This window comes from Bos javanicus, chromosome 15 (genome assembly GCF_032452875.1).
Source record: "Bos javanicus breed banteng chromosome 15, ARS-OSU_banteng_1.0, whole genome shotgun sequence".
Classification (NCBI taxonomy): domain Eukaryota; kingdom Metazoa; phylum Chordata; class Mammalia; order Artiodactyla; family Bovidae; genus Bos; species Bos javanicus.
In genome coordinates this window covers 17,760,904-17,783,764 of record NC_083882.1, presented here as the reverse complement: position 1 = coordinate 17,783,764, position 22,861 = coordinate 17,760,904, and the positions used below count along the sequence as shown (strand labels likewise).

Below are 22,861 nucleotides of genomic sequence, written 5' to 3'. Positions count from 1 at the left end.
ATGGCTAAATCAACATATTTATATCCTTCAGTTTCTGAAAACAAAAACAAAAACATTTTTTAACCAAGCAGTATTATGTATAGATGGCATTTCTCCACTAAAAAGCAATAATTACCATATGAATTTTATTGTAGACATCAGTTAGTCCATCTTTTACAATCAAATCTTCAAGCTTTACCCCACCATATGGTGTTGCTCCTCTGTTCATTACATAGGGGACATTGGACATGCTCTCCATGCCACCTGCCACCATCACGTCCTGCTCAGCAACACATAAAAACCCAGGGTTAATTCAAATGGTACCACTGACTTTTGAACACCATAGTTAGGAACATCAACCCTCCACACTTGATAATCTGGGTGCAACTTCACAGTTGGCCCTTCTTATCCACAGTTCTAGATCCACAGACTCAACTGCAGTACGTATTTATTGAAAAAAAAATTGTGCATTAAGTGGACCCAGACACTTCAAATCTACGTTCATGGATCAACTGTAGTTGCAAATCCATTATACCCTTTACACAGCAACAAGGATTCTACATGAACTTTATGAAACATCGCTATACAGTCAATATAAGAAGTACCCTCTTGATTCTGGTAAAAGGAAATGGTCTGAAATGTGTAATGATAATTAAGATCAGAATCAGACAGTAATAAGAATCTTTAATGTAAAACCATCTTCTGAAATTCTTCTAAATCCTTCATTTCACTGACACTGCCAAAAATATAATCTCAGTTCTCAGAAATAATCCTACTTCCTTGATTGTGATCCTCCTCATCAACTCTTTCCAAACAGCTATAATAACTTTCTAACTTGGTCATCTGACAGAAAGCCTTTCCTTGCATCCAAGTGTCATCTACACTCATCTGAGTCATTCTGGCTAGACTAAATCTGGTCATTCCACTCTGTAAAGGACTCCCCAGCATAGTATATAAGACTCTTTACAATCTGACTTTTCACTCCCTTTCCAGTCTCATGCCTGGACCTACACGAGTGGAGGTCATACAGAATTGTTTAAAGGTCTTCAAACAGACTTCCCTGGTGGTCCAGCAGTTAAGATTCTGCACTTCCACGGTAGGGAGAATGGGCTCAATCCCTGGTTGTGGAAATAAGATCTCACATGCCATAAGGCCAAGAAGGGAAAAAAAAAAAAAAAATCAAGGTCTTCAAAGATACCATGCTAATTCACACACCTCTGCACTTCTGACCTATTCACCAACAAGAAAAACACTGTCATTTCCTTTAAAACTAATGAAGACACAGCCCCTTCAACCCAACAAATCAGTTGTCAGCCACTTTCCCCTGACTACCTATTTCTATCCCTTTTTTTCCCCCCTATCCGTTTTTGGAATAGTCTCCCTTCCTTCTTTTGTGTTCCCCAATTATTGTGTATTCCTTTTATTAATAATATTACACAGTACTGTAGCTATATTTATATGTCAAACCTTTTCACTAAACTAGTGAGGCCTTTCTGGCTCCTCTGAGGCCAGAAACTTTGTCATATCTATTTTTATGTAACTAGTGCCTGGCATATATAGAAGTTTAGTAAATATTAATCAACTAACCTGTAATTACAGATCAACAAGAGAAAATTCATTTGCATTACAAAGGCTAATTTGAAACAAAGTTTAATATAAAAGATAAATGTAAACATAAAATTAAAACTAACGTTATATTCTCACAATCTTTAATTAGGAATAAAGACAAACAGAAACTCCGTACCAAAGAAACCTAAATATTTTGCCTATTTTGAAATATGGAGAGTCTCAAATAGTTCTCATTTAAGTTTTATTCTGTTATCCTGAAATACTGAGTATTTCCTGGGGATGATGAAAATAAGTGATGGAAATCGTTATCAGTTCTACAGTCTTAAATAAAATTGATCATTAGATAATATTCAAAATAAGGCAATTCCTAATATTCCTCTAAGTCAGATAATTTTAAAAATATAGATATGAATCAAGAATATTAACTAAAAGCATTTGCTAGAGAACCACAAAAGAATCAACTGAGACAAAATTATCCTTGTCATTCAGTTTTCAAACACCTAACAATCTCATGAGCATTTTCACCCACTGGTTTGACTAGGGTTTGGTTTGGTAATACCTGATGTCAGTGTTACCTTATGTATAAGCAAACAAGCTCTCACAACCTTTGGACAATATGTAACTGGTATAACTTTTTTATGGAAAGTATTTGCAAATATCCAAATTTTGAAATCTGTGACTCTGAAATTCTCCTCTTACGAATTTTTCCAAAAGAAAGACCTACACATGATAAGATTTTTAAAAATGTTTTATTCACCTGTCTCCAGTGAATGTCCACATGTAATTCCTCAGCTGATGACAGGCAATGCTAGGACTTGAAATTAGTCTGGCTCCAGACTTTCTGTTCTTAACCACTACATTATAATGTTTAGTATAGTGAATTAAGAGTTGATTTAAGTATTTATAAGTACACAAAGATACACGCATAGGGGTACTCTCTGGAGCATTATTTAAAACAGAGAAGAACTGGAGACAACCTAGATATCCATTCAATAAGGACCCCCAGAATATATTATACTTGTTCAGTTCAGTAGAATACTATCTCAGGTGCTGATAAAGAAAGATCTCCAAGATATTACATGAGGCACAGAATCTAAGCAACTTGCCCAAAGTTTCTCTGCTCTTAGGTGGCAGAATATACAAGAAAATGATGAATAAATTAGACACGTAGAGCAGGGTAAGAAGAAAGATTTTTCATTTTATAATTTTCTAAACCGTTTCAGTTTTTAGCATACGTATCAGGTATCACTCTCTTTTTTCCCCCTCTGCCTTGCCTTACAACTGGAAACAAAGCAAGGGACGAGTAATAGCAAGGGTATGCAAAACTGTGATTCTTATATATATATAAGAAATAATCTGCAGACACCTCACAACTGGTTTTTACCTTGGTGTATTATGCCCTGATAGGCCAGAATGCACTACACAGGGATAGGGACACCTGTTTTCTAATGTAGGCCCTGTAACTATGTTTGTAGTCATCTCAACCTCTTTCTTCAACTGAAAAAAGGGCTTGGATATGATAAACTCTTAGTTCTGAGTCTAGGTCTAGTCTCCTGATGCAACATATTATTTGCTGAGCAGCCTGTCTCTTGCCCAGTCTCAAACAAAATCAAAATCATCAAGGCCAATAGAAAGCCGCACAATTTTACAGCCAAACCTGGACATGAGGCACTACAAATCAATCATCAATTCTGGGCTCAATCAATGATTTGATCCCCAGGGTAAGCACCTTATTCTCATTTATAATGAAAGCCCTTCTCAATCTAGCAAATACAACATTTATGATGTCTTAAATCCCCCAGAATCTCTAAGTGAAAGGGGGCACTAAAACATCCTAGCTGGAAACTACTTTTAATACGAGACACTTCAGCTATCAATCTAACCTCTACTTCAAATGGAACTGAAATCCAAACACTCCTCAGTGTCTGAAACAACACAGGAACTGCACTTACGAGAAAGAATTTCACTTCTAAAGTAGGAATATGTTTAGGTTTTTAGTGTTTTCTTAGCACTGCATATTATTTTAATTATAAAGTGGAAAAGAAGGTATTTCTTACCTGATGTCCACACATAAGATTCTGAGAGGCCATCATGATGGCTTTCATTCCTGAGGCACAAACTTTGTTTATAGTGGTACATGGAGTAGAAATAGGTAAGCCTAAAACCAATATAAATCATACTTTTGAAAAACAGATTCTTTTCAAATACAACTATGATAAAAATAGAGCATGTTAAACTGTAATCTGAAACATTTCTTTGGCGAATATAAGTCTTTTATGCATTTACAGTCTATTTAAGCTGAAATGACCTCCATTTCGCCATGTCAAACATTCAAGTATAAACGCAAAAATGTATTCCTAGTACCTGCTCCCAGTACTGCTTGCCTTGTAGGGGCCTGTCCTTCACCTCCTTGTAGAACATTGCCCATGTATGCTTCTTTCACTTCTTCTTTGGGAATCCCTTTTTTAAAAAAGCAAGAAGCATTTCCATATTTTATTCAACTCAATAATTAGTAATTACCTAGTAAAGTACATGACATTATATAGCAGGAATGGTTTTTGTCAATTTTGAGTTTTATTACTAACACTGTAGTCCAAGGACTTCTTTTCAAGAGAATTCAAAAATGCATTCATTAATTCATTTCTAAGTGTTATGTATATAGTAAGTGCAAAATAAACATTTGTTCCAATGAATCACTATCCTCTCAACACAAAAAGTAAAGCAACTACTGACCTGCCTTTTCAATGGCTCCCTGAATTGCAATGGAACCAAGTTTAGTGGCTGGCAGAGAGGAAAGACTGCCTAGAAAGGATCCAATGGGTGTTCTTATAGCACTTACTATGACCACTTCCTGGCAAGACAGAAGATGGTAAAAATTATTACATTTAAATATTTCATCAAAATCATCTTTCATAAATAAACATGATTCATAGATACATTATTCAAGAAACAGACTTTTATGAATGTCTAATTATTCATCAAAGATGAAAATAATCTCAGCATTTGAACAGCACTAAAACCAGTATAATGCTAGCACTTTATGACTTAAAACCTAATAGAAAACTAAGACAAACCAGTCCTAAAATAGGCATGGACCATAAGCATAAGTTTCAATTCTATTACTTAGTCAAAATTTAAGAAATGAATACTTTACCCTTGTGAACTGCGTAATAAACAATCCTAATTAATGGGCTTCCTCACTGAAAGGAAACTCTAGGCTAGGAATTAAGAACCTGCATGCTAGTAGGGGCAACACCGCTTAACTGGGACACAGCCAGAGCCATAATTTCTTTGTATTTTATCTGTTACTTGGCTGCACTGGGTCTCTGTTGCTGCACACAGGCTTGCTCTAATTGTGGTGAATGGGGGATACCCTCGGGTTGCAGTGCTGGGTTTCCCACTGCAGTGGCTTCTCTTGTTGCAGAACATGCACTCTAGTGCGTGCGAGCTTCAGTAGTTCTGGCACAGGGGCTGACTTGCCCCACGGCATGTGAAATCTTCCCAGACCAGGGATCAAACCCTTGTCCCCTGCATTGGCAGGTGGATTCTTAACCAGTGGACCACCAGGGAAGTCTCACAGGCATAACTTCTTAAACTATTAATAAGACAACATAAAATTGAAGAAAAAATAGATAAAAACTCTCTTAAACACTGCAAAACACTATTTTAACAATTCTCTCCTTACACTTGCTTTCTACTTTCTCTTAAATACATACGTACATACATAATTTATCATAGATAATAAGAGAACCATTTTCTACATTCTGGTTGGAGCTTATTACTAAGTCTTTTTAGGAATCCCTATGAAACAAAGAGAGAACCCTTCAGAAAGCATTAGGTGACCAAGTAATGGTTCTTCTTGTCTAATCTCCAGCTCATTCAGCATCTTTCTTCTAGTATCTTCCATGTGGCCTCTGCAATGTACCAGTACAATATACCAGGGGTCCCCGAGAGTAAAGGAAGAACACTGCCTAATTTTAGAGAAGGCTGTTTACAGTAGACAGTGATTGGGGAAGAAGCAGAAATTATGCAGGGCACTAGATCTAAAAAATTTTATGGTAATAAGGGAGTTTGACTTAATGTTTCAGTAATTAATTATCAAGTTGACACTCACCTATACATGCAGTAAGAATATGCAGTTTTTAATTGACTACATTTCCTTTAAAGCACATTTAAATTTATACTTACATTCAACGTGGGTTTTGATACATAACTTCGCTCCGCATACCTTATTTCCTGTAATATAAATATCTGTTATGATGTAAAAAGTATTAATCTATATCACTTTATATTACTCAGTAATGGGATTATGGTAATTTCTTTTTTATGCATTATACCTTTATTTCTAAATTTTCCAGTTAGCATATATTACTGTTGAAATTTAAATATTACTACTTTTGCAATACTCTTACCTGATTAACTATTCATTGGAAATGTATGTTTTAACTTCTGATAAGTTTACCATATTAAAGTTTCTAATCCTTTAAGTATAAACTTTATAAAATGTAATTTTAAATTAAATCTGAGTTCTAAATTAAGTAAGCCCAAATTGGGCTGCTGCTTATATAACCTACTTATACTAAAAGATTTGAGCATATTATCTGTGACCAAACTTTGAATTAAGTTTCTACTTGTAGTAAACATGCCAGTCATTGTCTTTCCAACTACACCCTTTACTCAGAGAGTCTGGGAGGGACAGCCCTAAGTACCTACAAGGTGATTCCCATCCTCCTCCCACTGGCCAGAGCTGATGGACCAAAAACGGAATGAACTATGCCCCATTTCACAAATGGAATGAACTAAGCTAGCACTCTGAGAAACCTGATCATCTGGAGGATGGGCACTGGAAGTGAAAGGGCCAAGGGGCTAGAGTTAGTTAGCAATGCCATGTAAAAGCAGAGGTTACAGTAAAGAGAAAAGCCATGAGTAACCAGAGAAGCAAGGGAATGTAACATATACACTCAGAAAGGAAGGAAAGACCATGGCATACTACAAGAGACAAAACAAGGTAACCTAGTTAATGATTTTCTAGATAGGCTTCCACACCAAGGCCAGCTTCACTTTATTTCCTAACTTTGGATGTCCAAGAGCTTACCTAGCGTATATCTTCAAATAAGCCACTTTCTACTTAGCTAGTGTGGATATTTTTCCTTGCAATCAAAGAGCCTTTTCTAAACCACTTTAAAGTTTCTGGTTCTCTTTAACTAAGTTCCCTGGGCCTCTCCACTTTGCCCAGGATCCCATTTCAGTTGCTTTTTCAAAGGTGCCACATCTTCAGTTAACCATTCCCTCTTCCATCATTCATCCCCTTTACTCCTCGACTATTCTGCAAGCACAGTAATAGTCTCTGGCTCCTCCCAACTAAAAGAATTAAAGACAAACAAACATCTCTTAACCCAGAGTTCCACTGAGCGTTCACCCCATTTCTTAGCTCCTCCATACAAGAGAAGTTCTCCAAGTTATCTAGAATATGTCTCCTGTCATCACCTCCTATTTACTATTCAGTCCACTCAATCTGGCTTTTATCTATCCTACTGTTGGCTTTGAGCAAGATTAACAATATCTGGATAGCAAAATCCAATAAAGACCTCGGTATGTTCATCTCATCCTCATGGCAACCTGGGACTCACTTTTCTTTCTTGGGAAACACCCACAGTGGTTAAGAGCCTGGGTTTACCAGCTAAGTTTTCCCTTTTCTTTTTTTTTTTTAATTGGTAGAAAATTACTTAAAGATATGTGTTGGTTACTGTCATATAACCATGCAAATCTGTCACAATTACATATATATGAGTGAGTCTCTTGAGTCTGCCTCACTTCAGTCACTCAGTTATGTCTGACTCTTTGAGACCCCACGGACTACAGCACACCAGGCTTCCCTGTCCATCACTAACTCCTGGAGCTTGCTCAAACTCGTGTCCATCGAGTCGGTGATGCCATGCAACCATCTCATCCTCTGTCGTCCCCTTCTCCTCCTACCTTCAATCTTTTCCAGCGTCAGGGTCTTTTCCAATGAGTTAGTTCTTCGCTTCAGGTGGCCAAAGTAATGAAGTTTCAGCTTCAGGATCAGTCTTTCCAATGAATATTCAGGACTGATCTCCTTTAGGATGGGCTGGTTGGATCTCCTTGCAGTCCAAGGGACTCTCAAGAGTCTTCTCCAACATCACAGCTCAAAAGCATCAATTATTCAATGTTCAGCCATCTTTATACTCCAACTCTCATATCCATACATGACTACTGGAAAAACTGTAGCTTTGACTAGACAGATCTTTGTCAGCAAAGTAATGTCTCTGCTTTTTAATATGCTGGCTAGATTTGTCGTAGCTTTTCTTCCAAGGAGCAAGAGTGTTTTAGTTTCATGGCTGCAGTCACCATCTGCAGTGATTTTGGAGCCCCAAAAAATAAAGTCTGTGACTGTTTCCATTGTTTCCCCATCTATTTGCCATGAAGTGATGGGACAGGATGCCATGATCTTAGTTTTTTGAATGTTGAGTTTTAAGCCAGCTTTTTCACTCTTCTCTTTCACTTTCATCAAAAGGCTCTTCAGTTCCTCTTCACTTTCTGCCATAAGGGTGGTGCCATCTGCGTATTTGAGGTTACTGATATTTCTCCCAGCAATCTTGATTCCAACTTGTGCTTCATCCAGCCTGGCATTTCACATGATGTACTCTACATATAAGTTAAAAGAGCAGGGTGACAATATACAGCCTTGACATACTCCTTTCCCAATTTGGAACCAGTCCATTGTTCCATGTCCAGTTATAACTGTTGCTTCTTGACCTCCATACAGATTTCTCAGGAGACAGGTAAGGTGGTCTGGTATTTCCATCTCTTGAAGAATTTTCTGCAGTTTGTTGTGATTTACACAATCAAAGGCTTTGGCATAATCAATAAAGCAGAAGTAGATATGTTTCTGGAATTCTCTTGCTTTTTCTATGATCCAATGGATGTTGGCAATTTGATCTCTGGTTCCTCTCCTTTTCTAAATCCAGCTTGAACATCTGGAATTTTTCAATTCACGTACTGTTGAAGTCTATCTTGGATAATTTTGAGCATGACTTTGCTATCATGTGAGATGAGTGCAATTGTGCTGTAGTTTTAACTTTCTTTGGCATTCCCCTTCTTTGGGACTGGAATGAAAACTGACCTTTTCCAGTCCTGTGGCCACTGCTAAGTTTTCCAAATTTGCTGCCACATTGAGTGCAGCACTTTAACAGCATCATCCTTTAGGATTTGAAATAGCTCAGCTGGAATTCCATCATTTCCATTAGCTTTGTTTGTAGTGATGCTCCCTCCCTTGAGTCTCCCTCCCCTCCCCTTATCCCATCCTTCGACAGACTGAGAAACTGAGTATTCTTGAGTGTTAACCTTGGTTTTCTAAAATACTCTGCACAAGTAGTTGTGAGAATGAAATGAGGTAATATGTATAAACCATTACCCAAACCCTTTTTCTTGGCTTCCATCTTAACACAATCTTGTGGTCCACCTCTTATTTCTCTAGTTATTTTCTTCAGCCTCCCTATCATTCCCTTTCCAACCTTTAACTGCTGGAATGTCCCAGGGCTTTGTTCCAGGCCCCTTTTCATTTTCAAACTTAACTGTCTCCATAATCATATCTAGCCCCACGGCTTTAAACAGCAATTATGTCCTGATGATTTCCAAATTTCTATCTCTAGTCTTGACCACTCAATTGACCTCCAGACTCATATATCCAAGTGCCAACTTGATTAGCCTGATTTTACTGTCCAGCACATGGCTCTCAATTGCCACGCTAGAACACTAGTTTCTTTCCAGTATTTCCCACCTGAGGACATCACATCACAATCTGCCCAGGAGCTAAGCCAAAAATCTAAGGACTCACCCTCCATCTATGCCTAATAGTCAGAGATATTCTATCACAGGTACTGTCAATATTGTGTCTAAAATATACCTAAATTCTTCCACTTTACTTCATCTGCACAGCCACCATTTCTTGCCACTATTACAGCCTCTACTTCATTTCCTGCATCCCCGATTTCCCTTCTTCAGTGCATCTAGTTTTTAAAACGTAAATCAGGGAGTTTCCTAGAGGTCCAATGGTTAGAACTTGGCACTTTCACTGCTGTGGCTCAGGTTCAATCCTTGATCAGGGAATTGAGATCCCAAGGGAATTAAGATCCCATAAGCTGCATGGTACGGACCAAAAAGCAAAATCAACATACACACACACACACACACGTGCATGCAAAACATAAATCAGATTGTATCATTCTCCTGGTTAAAATCCTGTGATGGCTTTCCACTGCCCTTGGAATGATATCCAAAGTTTATCCCTTACTCTACAAATTCCTGGCTCTTGGAACTGGAGCTCCTAATGACCTGGATGGTATGATCTGGCTCCTGACTTTCTTTCCATCCATACCACTCTTATTCTGTGCCAGCCACACAAGCCTCCTCTTTGTTCTGAACCCATTTCCACCTCAAGCTCTTTACAGTGTGTCTCTACCACTTAACAATCCTTCTCCAGCTTGCCTTGCCTGGTTCATTTTTGTTCTTCAGATTCGGCTCAAACAATACAACCACACAGTACTTCTCCCTGACTACTTTTAAGTCAGTTTCTATTTCAACATGATTATTTCCTCTAAAGCACTTCTCATACTGTGTAAATACAAGGTGTACATATTTATTTTTTCTACACATAATACAAGAATCCTCTCTTCCACCTTCCTGGCTCACTGTTATATCCTTGTCACTTGGCATAATGCCTAGAGCTCATTAAGTATCCCAGGAATGGCAAAATTATAGTAGGATCAAGACACATGATGAATGAACATGGCCACTTAAATTTTATTTGCATGTCACAATCATCTTTCAAGGACAGCTCATCTGCTCCAAGCACTCTAGAGACCACCCCTGACAATGCAGGCAGGCATTTCAATCTTAGCTTCTGCAGCACGCCTAAGCATGCTCTATTTTCCCGAACATATAATTCCCTCACTAACCTGACTGTCTCCCTATCAGCCTGTGAGTTTCAAGAAGAGACTAATTTTATTTTTTTATCCCAATGATGACAAGAAACACTTAACAAATAAACAAAGTCTGGTCTTACTAGTACCTCTGAAAAACATTTCAGGTAGGGTAAGTACATTTTGAAGTCAACAAAATGGGATAATGAGTTACAGAATGAGGGCCTGTTTTACATAGGATGGTCAGAAAAGGGCTCTCTGGAGGTGTCACTGGAGCTGAGAAAATGAATATTAAGAGAATCGGCCTGGGAAAAGTCTAGGGAAAGAGCATCTGAGGCATTAGGAAGAACTAGGACAAAGGCCTTGACTTAGGAACAAACGTGACACATGCATAAGTAGAAAAAGTGGACTAGTGTAGTGGGAGCCACATACTCAAGAGAACAGACAGTCTGGCTGAGACTAAAGAAGCAAGCAGTGACCAAACAGGGCCTGAGAAGGAGTCTGGACTCTAGTCTGTATAACAAGAAGCCACTGAAGGCTTTACTATTATAAAAAGACCACTCTGGCTGAAGTGTACAGAATAACTGTAGGAGCAGGAGTAAAAAGGGGAAGGAGACTGGGCAAGAGCTCACGTGGCAAACGCTAGGGAGGTCACAAGTGGGGTGGATACAAACAGATGGATATGGAGCATGTTTTATATACAGAACAAGCTAATGGGTGGGTATCATTATTCTTATTTTACAGGTAAAGAAACGTAAGCACTGGCAGGTCAAGTAACCTGCCTAGAGTCACAGAGCCAACAAGGTGCAGACATGGGATTTCAAACCCAAGCAGTATCACTCTATTATGGATATATATGGTTTACATATACATACATATGATATAACGGTCCACTGCAAAAGGGAATGGCAAACCACCACAGCATTCTTGCCTTGAGAACCCCATGAACAGTATGAAAAGGCAAAAAGATAGGACACTGAAAGATGAACTCCCCAGGTCACTAGGTGTCCAATATGCTACTGGAAAAGAGCAGAGAAATAGCCCCAGAAAGAATGAAGAGGCTGAGCCAAAGCAGAAACAACACCCAGTTGTGGATGTGTCTAATGGTGAAAGTAAAATGTGATGCTATAAGAACAATATTGCACAGGAACCTGGAATGCTGGGTCCATGAATCAGTGTAAATTGGAAGTGGTCAAACAGGAGATGGCAACAGTGAACATCAGCATTTTAGCAATCAGTGAACTAAAATGGACCAGAATGGGAGAATTTAATTTAGATGACCATTATATCTACTACTGTGGGCAAGAATCCATTAGAAGAAATGGAGTAGCTCTCAACAAGAGTCATAAATGCAGTATTTGGGTGCAATCTCAAATATGACAGAACCATCTCTGTTTATTTCCAAGGCAAACCATTCAATATCACAGTAATCCAGGTCTATGCCCCAACCACTAATGCTGAAGAAGCTGAAGGTCTTCGATGAAAACCTACAAGGTTTTCTAGAAATAACAACAGCAAAAAAAGATGTCCTTTTCATCATAGGGACTGGATACAAAAGTACAAAGTCAAAAGATATCTAAGGTAACAGGCAAATTTGGCCTTGGAGTACAAAATGAAGTAGGGCAAAGGCTAACAAAGTGTTGCCAAGAGAATGTGCTGGTCATAGCAAACACCCTCTTCCAACAACACAAGAGCAGACTCTATACATGGACATCACCAGATGGCCAGTACCAAATTCAGATTGATTATATTTTTTGTAGTCAAAGATGGAGAAGCTCTATACAGTCAGCAAAAACAAGACTGGGAGCTTGACTGTGGCTTAGATCATGAATTCCTTATTGCAAAATTCAGACTTAAATTGAAGAAAGTAGGGAAAACCACTAGGTCATTAAGGTCTGACCTAAATCAAATCCCTTATGATTATACAGCGGAAGGGAGATTCAAGGGATTAGATCTGATAGACAGAGTGCCTGAAGAACTATGGACAAGGCTCCCGACACTGTACAAGAGGCAGTGATCAAAACCCACCCCAAAAAAAGAAATGCAAAAAGGCAAAATAGTTGTCTGAGGAGGCTTTACAAATAGCTGAGAAAAAAAGAGAAGTGAAAGGAAATGGAGAAAAGTAAAGATATATCCACCTGATTGCAGAGTTCCAAAGAATAGCAAGGGGAGACAAGTAAGCATTCCTAAGTGAACAATGCAAAGAAATAGAGGGAAACAATAGAATGGGAAAGACCAGAGATCTCATCAAGAAAATTAGAGACACCAAGAAAAAATTTTATGCAAAGATGGGCACATAGAAGATATAAATGGTATACAGACCTAACAGAAGGAGAAGATAATAAAAAAAAAAAGGTGGCAATAATACACAGAAGAACTATACAAGAAAGATCTTAATGACCCAGATAACCACAATTGTATGATCACTCACCAAGAGCTAGTCAAGCTAGAGTGCAAAGTCAAGTGGGCCTTAGGAAGCATCACTATGAACAAAGCTAGTGGAAGTCATGGAATTCCACCTGAGCTATTTCAAATCATAAAAGATGATGCTGTTAAAGTGCTGCACTCAATGTGCCAGTAAATTTGGAAAACTCAGCAGTGGCAACAGGACTGGAAAGTCACTTTTCATTCCAGTCCCAAAGAAGGGGATTGCCAAAGAATGTTAAAACTACAGGACAATTGCACTCATCTCACATGATAGCAAAGTCATGCTCAAAATTATCCAAGATAGACTTCAACAACACATGATCCAAAAAATGCCAGATGTTCAAGCTGGATTTAGAAAAGGCAGAAGAACCAGAGATCAAATTGCCAACATCCACTGAATCACAGAAAAAGCAAGGGAGTTCCAGAAACACATCTACATCTCCTTTATTGACGAGGTTAAAGCCTTTGACTTTGTGGATCACATCAAATTGTGGAAAATTCTTCAAGAGATGGGAATACCAGACCACCTTACTTGCCTCCTGAGAAATCTGTATGCAGGTCAAGAAGCAAAAATTAGAACTCGACATGGAACAATGGACTGGTTCCAAATTGGGAAAGGTTTATGTCAAGGTTGTATATTGTCACCCTGTTTTTTTAATGTATATGCAGAGTCCATTGTGTGAAATGCCGAGCTGGATGAAGCACAAGCTGGAATCAAGGTTGCCAGGAGAAATATCAATAACCTCAGATGTGCAAATGAGAACACTGTAATGGCAGAAAGCAAAGAAGAACTAAAGAGCCTCTTGATGAAAGTGAAAGAGAAGAGTGAAAAAGTTGGCTTAAAACTCAACATTCAAAAAACTAAGATCATGGCATCTGTCCCATCACTTCATGGCAAATAGATGGGGAAACAATGGAAACAGTGACGACTTTATTTTCTTGAGCTGCAAAATCACTGCAGATGGTGACTGCAGCCATGAAATTAATTAAAGACACATGCTCCTTGGAAGAAAAGCTATGACCAACCTAGCCAGCATATTAAAAAGCAGAGACGTTACTTTGCCAACAAAGGTCCATATAGTCAAAGCTATGGTTTTTCCAGTAGCCTTATATGGATGTGAGAGTTGGACTGTAAAGAAAGCTGAGCGCTGAAGAACTGATGCTCTTGAACTGTGGTGTTGGAGAAGATTCTTGAGAGTCCCTTGGACTGCAAGGAGATCAATCCTGTCAATCCTAAAGGAATTCAGTCCTGAACACTCACTGGAAGGACTGATGCTGAAACTGAAGCTCCAATACTCTGGACACCTAACGTGAAGAACTGACTCATTGGAAAAGACCCTGATTCCAGGAAAGACTGAAGGCAGGAGGAGAAGGGGACAGTAGAGGATGAGATGGTTGGATGGTATCACGGACTCAATGGACATGAGTTTGAGCAGGCTCTGGGAGTTGGTGATGGACAGGGAAGCCTGGCGTACGCAGTCCATGGGGTTGCAAAGAGTCAGACAGGACTGAACTGAACAGGATCGTGTGCTGTGTGTGCTTAGTTGCTCAGTCACATCTGACACTCTGTGACCCTATGGGCTGCAGCCCGCCAGGCTCCTCTGTCCATGGGGATTCTCCAGGCAAAAATACTGGAGTGCGTTGCCATGCCCTCTTCCAGGCAATTTTCCCTACCCATGGATCGAACCCAGGTCTTCCATATTGCAGGCAGATTCTTTACTTACTGAGCCACCTGCGAAGTCCTATGTATGTAGGATCATACACATCAATAATTATCTTAAGTGTAAATGGATTAAATGCACCAACCAAAAGACATAGACTGGCTGGGTGGATAAAAAAAAATAAAACCCATATCTATGCTGTCTACAAGAGACCCACCTCAAACATATGGACACTTTCAGACTGAAAGTAAGGGGATGGGAGAAGGTATTTCATGCAAATGGAAATCATAAGAAAGCTAGAGCAGCAATATTCATATCCAACAAAACAGACTTTCAAAGACTGTTGTAAGAGACAAAGAAGGACAGTACATAATGATTAAGGGTTCAATCTAAGAATAAGATATAACAATTATAAATATATAGGCACCTCAATATGTAAGGCAAATACAAACAAACATACAGGCACAAATTGACAGTAACATGATAATGGGGTGGACTTTAATACCCCAATTTCATCAATGGACAGATGATCCAGACAGAAAATCAATAAGGAAATTCAGGCCTTAATTGACACTTTAGATGAATTAGGCTTAATTGATATTTATAGAGCATTCCATGCAAAAGCAGCAGACTACTCATTCTTCTCAAGTGCACAAGGAACATTCTCAAGGATTGACCACATGCTGGGCCACAAGGCAAGCCTTAGTAAATTTAAGAAAACTGAAATCATATCAAGCATCTTTTCTGATCACAACACTATGAGATTAAAAATAAACAAGGAAAAAAACTCGAAGAAACACAAACACTTGGCAGCTAAACAGTGTGCTACCAAACAACCACTGGATCACTGAGGAAATCAAAGAAGAAGAAAAACAAAAAGACCTAGAGACAAATGAAAATGAAAGCACAATGGTCCAAAACTTATGGGATACAGCTAAAGCAGGTCTAAGAGGGAAGTTTAGAGCAATAAAATCTTACCCCAAGAAACAAGATAAATTTCAACTAAACAATCTAACCTTATATTTAAAACAGCTAGAGAAAGAAGAACAAACATAAAGTTAGTAGAAAGAAAGAAATCATAAAGATCAGAGCAGAATTAAATGAAATAGAGACAAAGAAAACAATCTCAGAGATCAATAAAACTAAAAGCTGGTTCTTGGAAAGGTAAAGAAAATTTATAAACCATTAGCCAGACTCATCAAAAAAAAAAAAAAAAAGGGAGAGGACTCAAATCAGAGTAATTAAAAATGAAAATGAAGCTACAGCTGACTCCACAGAAATACTAAGGGTCATAAGAGACCACTATAAATACTGTATGCCAATAAAACAGACACTTCACAGTCTCCCTCAGATGAACCAGGAAGAAACAGAAAATATAAACAGGCCAATCAGAAGCACTAAAATTGAAACGATGATTAAAAACCTCCCAACAAATGAAAGTTCAGGACCCTACAGCTTCACAGTTGAATTTTTATCAAATATTTAGAGAAGAGTTAACACCTACCCTTCTGAAAGTGTTCCAAAAAGTTGCAGAGGAAGGAAAACTTCCAAACTCATTTTATGAGGCCACCATCACCCCAAAACCAAAACCAGACAAAGATACCACAAAAAAGAAATTTACAGGACAGGATCACTGATGAACATAGATTCCAAAATCCTCAACAAAATACTAACAATTCATATCCAAAAATACATTAAAAAGATCATACACTGCGATCAGAGATCATGATCTGTGGTATCCATCCGAGAGATGTAAGGATTTTTCAACATCCCCAAATCAATAAATGTGATACACCACATCAACAAATTGAAGAATGAAAACCATATGATCATTCAGTAGATGCAGAAAAAGTTTTTGATTTCATCACCCATTTATGATAAAAACTCTCCAGAAAGTGGACATAGAGGCTATATACCTCAACAGGCCAGATATGACAAATCTACAGCTAGCATCAAACTCAGTGGTGAAAAGCTAAACACATTCCCTCTAAGACCAAGAACAAGACAAACATGAAAAGGACTGCCGGGAGCCGGCATATTGCATATTGAGTGCATATTGCATATTGAGTGCATATTGCATATTGAGTGCAGCACTTTCCACAGCATCATCTTTCAGGATCTGGAATAGCTCAACTGGAATTCTATCACTGCCAGTAGCCAGCGTGAGGAACTCCGCCCATGACAAAGGTCATGAGGAAGGAGGCTCGGCACACGCAAAGGCGGGATCGAGCCTCAGGAGTCCCCCTGGAAATTCTCGAGCATTTACACCCAAAACCAGAGTCTGCCTACTTTCTGCTTTGTGCTTTCACCTACACCTCTGACTTTACGGGGGGCTGTCCCCCACTACCTCTCTGAAAAAGAGTTAGCTTACAGCTCCAGTTAATAATTCCTGGGTGTGACAGTGTTTAACCTACAAACTCCTTTGGAAATCCTCTAGCCTGCCTGAATAGGTTTTTCCGGCCACATGTGATTGTTCAGAGCCTCCCAACTGTGAGAGGCAGGAGATGTTCTAAACTGTCTAAACACAGATTCTTTTGAGTAGTTAAAAGATTGATTAGAAATTGTATCGGTGAAGGGATTTTCACTTGTTGGGCCAATGTTTGCTGCTAAGTGTTCATATCCCTTACCTGCTGTGTCCCTGGCAGTGTATTGATTAATATAATTGGTGTAAATAGTAGCTTTAATGTTTGTAACCTGGGACCCTTGAGTTAATTCTTTTTCTTGTTATAGCCCACCACACCTTTGCTCTGTAGGAATGCAACTTTATCTAATGCTTTTGGAGGGTGGCTCCTGACCAATCACCTTTAGAGAAAAATAAGTTTTCTGAAGAGAAGGTCTTAAAATGTTAACAGGCCTCCGGGCCAGAAGATGATGCAAATCACCTAAGCTTTTGCATATGATAAGTTTGCAGGAAGAAAGCCTGGCTTGCTGCCTGACTCTACCCCTTCCCCCATTATCCTCTATGCATAACTTAAGGTATAAAAACTACTTTGGAAAATAAAGTGCGGGCCTTGTTCACCGAAACTTGGTCTCACCATGTCGTTCTTTCTCTTACCTTCTGGCTGAATTATTCAGCCTCTTTTCTCCACTGAATTTCTTCACTGAGCTATCCTCATTCTATTAGTCTTTATATCCTTAATTAACATTTAATTAAGCAATTGTTTCCTGATCTTCGCCTACGCCGTCTCTCCTTCGAATACCCTGGATCAGCCGGGGCTGGTCCCCGGCAAAGGACCACTTTTATTCAACATAATTTTGGACATCCTAGCTAAAGCAATCAGAGAAGAAAAACAGGTAAAGGGAATCCAAACTGGAAAAGAAGTTAACCTGTCACTGCTCGCAGATGATAGAATACTATACATAGAAGATCCTAAAGATGCCATCAGAAAACTACTAGAACTCATCAATGAATTTGGTAATTTCAGGTTACAAAATTAATTCACAGAAAACTGTTGCATCTCTATACACTAATAACAAAAGATCAGAAAGAGAAACTCAAGAAGCAATTCCATTTACCATTGCATCAAAAAGAATAAAATACCTAGGAATAAAGCTACTTAAGGAGACAAAAGACCTGTACTCTGAAAACTATATGATGCTGATGAAAGAAATTAAAGAAGATATACACAGATGGAAATATATACCCTTGTAGTGGGCTGGAAAAATCAATACTGTCAAAATGACTAATGCCCAAGGCAATGACCAATGCCCAATGCCCAAGGATTCAATGAAATCCCTAACAAATTACCAATGACATTTTTCACAGAACTAGAAAAAAAAATCTCAAAATTTGTATGGAGACATAAAGACCCCAAATAGTCAAAGCAATGTTGAAGAAGAAAAAGGGAGCTGGAGGACTCAGACTCCTAACTTCAGACTATACTACAAAGCTACAGTCATCAAAACAGTATGGCACTGGCATAAAATAGAAATATAGATCAATGGAACAGGATAGAAACCCAAAAATAAGCCCATGGTCAATTTATCTATGACAAAGATGATTCTACATAACGTTGGAAAGAATCTCTTCAACAAAGGGTGCTGGGAAAACTGGACAGTCACATGTAAAAAAATGAAATTAGATCATTCCTTAACTTCATACACAAAAATAAGCTCAAAATGGATTAAAGACCTAAATGTGAGACTGGACACTATAAAACCCCTAGAGGAAAACATAAGCAGAACACTGTCTGACATAACTCACAGCAACATCTTTTTTGATCCGTCTCCCATAATAATGGGGGAAAAAAGCAAAAATAAACAAATAGGACCTACTTAAACTCAAGAGCTTTTGCACAGCAAAGGAAACAATAAACAAAATGAAAATACAACCCACAGACTGGGCGAAAACATGTGCAAGTGATGTGACCTTTAAGGGATTAGTCTCCAAAATTTACAAACAGCCTAGGATGCTTAAAAATAGCATCAAAAAAACAACCCACTCAAAAAATGGGAGACAACCTGAATAAACATTTCTCCAAAGAGGACAAAAAGATGGCCAACAGGCACATGAAAAGATGTTTAATGTTGCTAGTTATTAGCGAAATGCAAATCAATACTACAATGAGATATCACTTCACACCAGTCAAAACGGCTACCATCAAAAAATCCACAAACAACAAATGTTGGAAAGGTGGAGAGAAGGCACCCCTCCTTCCACTGTTGGTGGGAATGTAAATTGGTACAGCCACTATGGAGAACAGTATGGAGGTTCCTTAAACAACTAAAGACAGAACTACCATATGCCCCTCCAATTCCACTGCTGGAATTAATGATCCAAAAGGATACACATATCCCAGTGTTCATTGAAGCACTGTTTACAATAGCCAAGACATGGAAGAAACCTAAATGTCTGTCAACAAAGGAATGGATAAAGAAGACGTGGATACGATAAAATGATAAAATGGATAAAGATATACAATGGAATATTACTCAGCCATTAAAAAGAATGAAATAATGCCATTTGCAGCAATATGGATAGACCTAAAAGTCAGTCAGACAGAGGAGGAGAAATATCATATGGCATCCCTTATACATGGAATCTAAAAATAAACTATACAAACGAAGTTACTTACAAAACAGAAAGACTCAGAGACTTAGAAAATGAATTTATAGTTGCGGGGGGTGGGCGGGAGAAGACAGATAGGGACTTTGGGAAGGTCATGTACATACTGCTATATTTAAAATGGATAACCGACAAAGACCTATTGTGTAGTACATGGAACTCTGCTCAATGTAATGTGCCAGCTTGGATGGAGTGGGCTTTGGGGGAGAATGGATACACCTATATGCAATGCTGAGTTCCTTCGCTCTTCACCTGAAACTACCACAACATTGTTAACTGGCTATACCTCAATACAAAATAAAAAACTCAAAGTTTAAAAAAAAAAAAAGAAAGAAAATGAACTTGGTTCAAAACAACAAGACAGGAGTTTAAAGGAGGGAATAATCAACAGTGTCAAGAATACTGGAGTGGGTTGCCATTTCCTTCTCCAGGGGATCTTCCTGACCCAGGGATTGAACACCACGTCTCCTGCACTACAGGCAGATTCTTTACGGACTGAACTACCAGGGAATCCCACAGTTACCAGGGAGGCCCCATCAACACTGTCAAATACAGTGTAAAGAAAGGTCAAGAAGAAGAAACACAGGAAATGAAAAGCACTGGTATTCTTCAGTTGAGTAGTATAGAAATCAAACTGCAGAGGTTTAAAGGGAAATGGATGTAAACAAGGGTGACAAGGAGGACTACTCTTTTGACCATAAGAAAAAAGCAATTCCAGTTGGAAAGCAAAAAGCTCTGTTTAAGTCCATAAAAGTTTGTTGCCGATTAAGGGAGACCTGTGTGTTTTCGAAGGCAAACGAGAAAAAGCCAGTTAATAGGTTAGAGATTACGTTTCATTCCACAAAATGGCACGGAATACTGAAAACCCTGTTAAAACAAACTGTATCTCCATGCTTCAGTAAATGACCACTTAATTTAAGTAACAAATGAACACCACAAATCACACACTATATAATCTTCATTTTTCTCATCAGCAACATTTGTGTTTGATTTTGACCTGTTAATTAAACTAAATTAAGAAGGTTCTGCATTTCGTTTATGTTTTGTTTTTTACTAACTTACGTACCTAGTTTTCACCTAATTTACCTAGTAAACTCTAGTTCGAAACTCAGGATGTGCTGACTTCTATTATCTCAGTCACCCAGGATTAATTTTAGACTTTTCCTTTTCCGTTGGTTCTCCATTCTCACTCTGCATTTGACAAGTTCTACATTTATTCTTTCACAATCTCTTGTGATTTTCCCTCTTGCGATTCCCCACCACCCCCCCCTCAAATCGTTCCAGACCTCTAACTATGACAATAACAAAAATATAAACGGTCCTCACTGACTTAAGTCAAATTCAAACTCTTAACAATAGAACTAGATTTCAAACTTTACTGCTCCAACCAAACTAGAAAAGTCACGCCTCACAACCACACCCTGAAATTCTAGACCTACTTCTCGGCTTTTGCCAGACCCTAAACCTATAGTGCAAGCTAGCTTGCTCTGATGGATGGAAAACTGTAGATTCTTCCAAGGCTGTCGCTCCTGTGTTTCTGTTCTGGCACAAGAAGCCAGAACAGAAACAAGGCTCTGGACGCCCTTGGTACGTAAGCGCTCAGTTCAGTTCAGTCGTTCAGTCGTGTCCGACTCTTGGCGACCCCATGAATCGCAGCACGCCATCAAGAAACCGAGGAGCCATTTATTTTCCCTAATAGGCCTGAAGTTGCTCCGAGTTGACACATCGATTTATTATCACTCTGTAAGCCCAAAATGATCACCTACGGCATGAAATTAAAACCTCTTGACAGTAACGTTCACAAATATGTTTCGAAAAAAAGCTGGGAAGCAGTTTTAGCGGACTTCGCTACCCGTCAGGCAAGGTCGAGACCAAGCCCCGGACTTTCTGCGCATCAAAACACCTGCCCGCTAGACACTAGAAAGCGATGTCTACACTCCACAGGGCCGCGGCAAATGGAAACGCTGCGCAGAAGCCTGCGCTTCTGGACGCGGGGGCGGGGGTCTTCCCGAGGCCCTCATTGAGGGCTCCTTCCGGCCTCACGCTCGCGGCCAAGGCCTCGCGAGGCGAGTCCCAGCCCCTCTCACCTGCACCCGCCTCTGAAGCAGGGGGCCGCGCCGCAGAAGGGCCGCTAACACAGGCATGATCTCCGACCTCTCTCTCCGAAATAGAAGTGCTGGCCGGCGCGGCGCGGCGCGACCCCGATTCAGCTCCTCCCGCTGCGCCGCCTCTTCCAATAGCAGCCTCGGACCGCGACGGTCGGCGGCCATTGGCCAGCAGCCAAGGAGGGGTCGGGCGGAGCCTGGCGCAGCGCCAGTGCAGAAGCCACTAGTTCTGAGGCCTTTGGTTTATGTGTAAACTGAGCCTGTTTTTCTCATTTACACACGCAAAGCACAAAGGAAATTTATGAAAATATTTTTAAGCAATCCAGTCTAGCTTTTCACTTATGATAATTTTTCAATTGCTTCTTAAGTAGGAGGACGAAGAGGAATAGAAAACATTAATGACTTTGAACAATTAACAAGATTATATTAACCTTCATCAAAATTCCATAAATTACATGTTATTATCTACTCTTTCGGAGAAGGCAATGGCACCCCACTCCAGTACTCTTGCCTGGAAAATTCCTTGGACGGAGGAGCCTGGTGGGCTGCAGTCCATTGGGTCTCTAAGAGTCGGACACGACTGAGCAAATTCACTTTCACTTTTCACTTTCATGCACTGGAGAAGGAAATGGCAACGCACTCGAGTGTTCCTGCTTGGAGAATCCCAGGGATGGGGGAGCCTGGTGGGCTGCCCTCTGTGGGGTCGCACAGAGTCGGACACGACTGAAGCGACTTAGCAGCAGCAGCATCTACTCTTTAATGAGATAGCTCAGGTACAAAGAAGTTAATTTTTTTTGTGCATGCGTGGAAAGTTGTAGAGGTGGGGTCTGGACTGGAATCATTACGTGGAATTGCTTTCTTACACATATTTCCAGAAAATGATAATACTGTTAACTAACATTTGGGGAACCCATTGCTTAATTTTGGATCTTCAGCTGGAGAAAGCAAAACTTTGTTACTTTGTAACATTATTTTTCTTTATTTATTTTTTTATATTTCTTTTGTTGTCGTTGTTGTCTGGGGTTTTTTCCGGGGGCGGGGGGGGGGGGGGTTGGGGGCGTGGTCTGTGCCTCTTGTGGGATCTTTGTTCACCAACCAGGGATTGAAGCCAGA

General features: G+C 39.4%; 1 protein-coding gene across 1 annotated transcript in view; it reads right to left on the bottom strand.

Moving 5' to 3' along the window:
* The window catches only part of ACAT1 (acetyl-CoA acetyltransferase 1), a 29,262-nt gene extending 7,370 nt beyond the window's left edge, over window positions 1-21,892 (bottom strand). Inside the window, exons 1-6 of the mRNA XM_061440223.1 lie at window positions 21,731-21,892; window positions 5,737-5,784; window positions 4,282-4,399; window positions 3,913-4,008; window positions 3,606-3,706; window positions 116-259 (exon numbers count right to left, since the gene is read on the bottom strand). Coding sequence (XP_061296207.1) covers window positions 116-259; window positions 3,606-3,706; window positions 3,913-4,008; window positions 4,282-4,399; window positions 5,737-5,784; window positions 21,731-21,787 — 564 coding nt within the window. The 5' untranslated portion in view covers window positions 21,788-21,892. The remainder of the gene's footprint in view (window positions 1-115; window positions 260-3,605; window positions 3,707-3,912; window positions 4,009-4,281; window positions 4,400-5,736; window positions 5,785-21,730) is intronic.
* Between the last annotated feature and the right edge of the window lie 969 nt (window positions 21,893-22,861).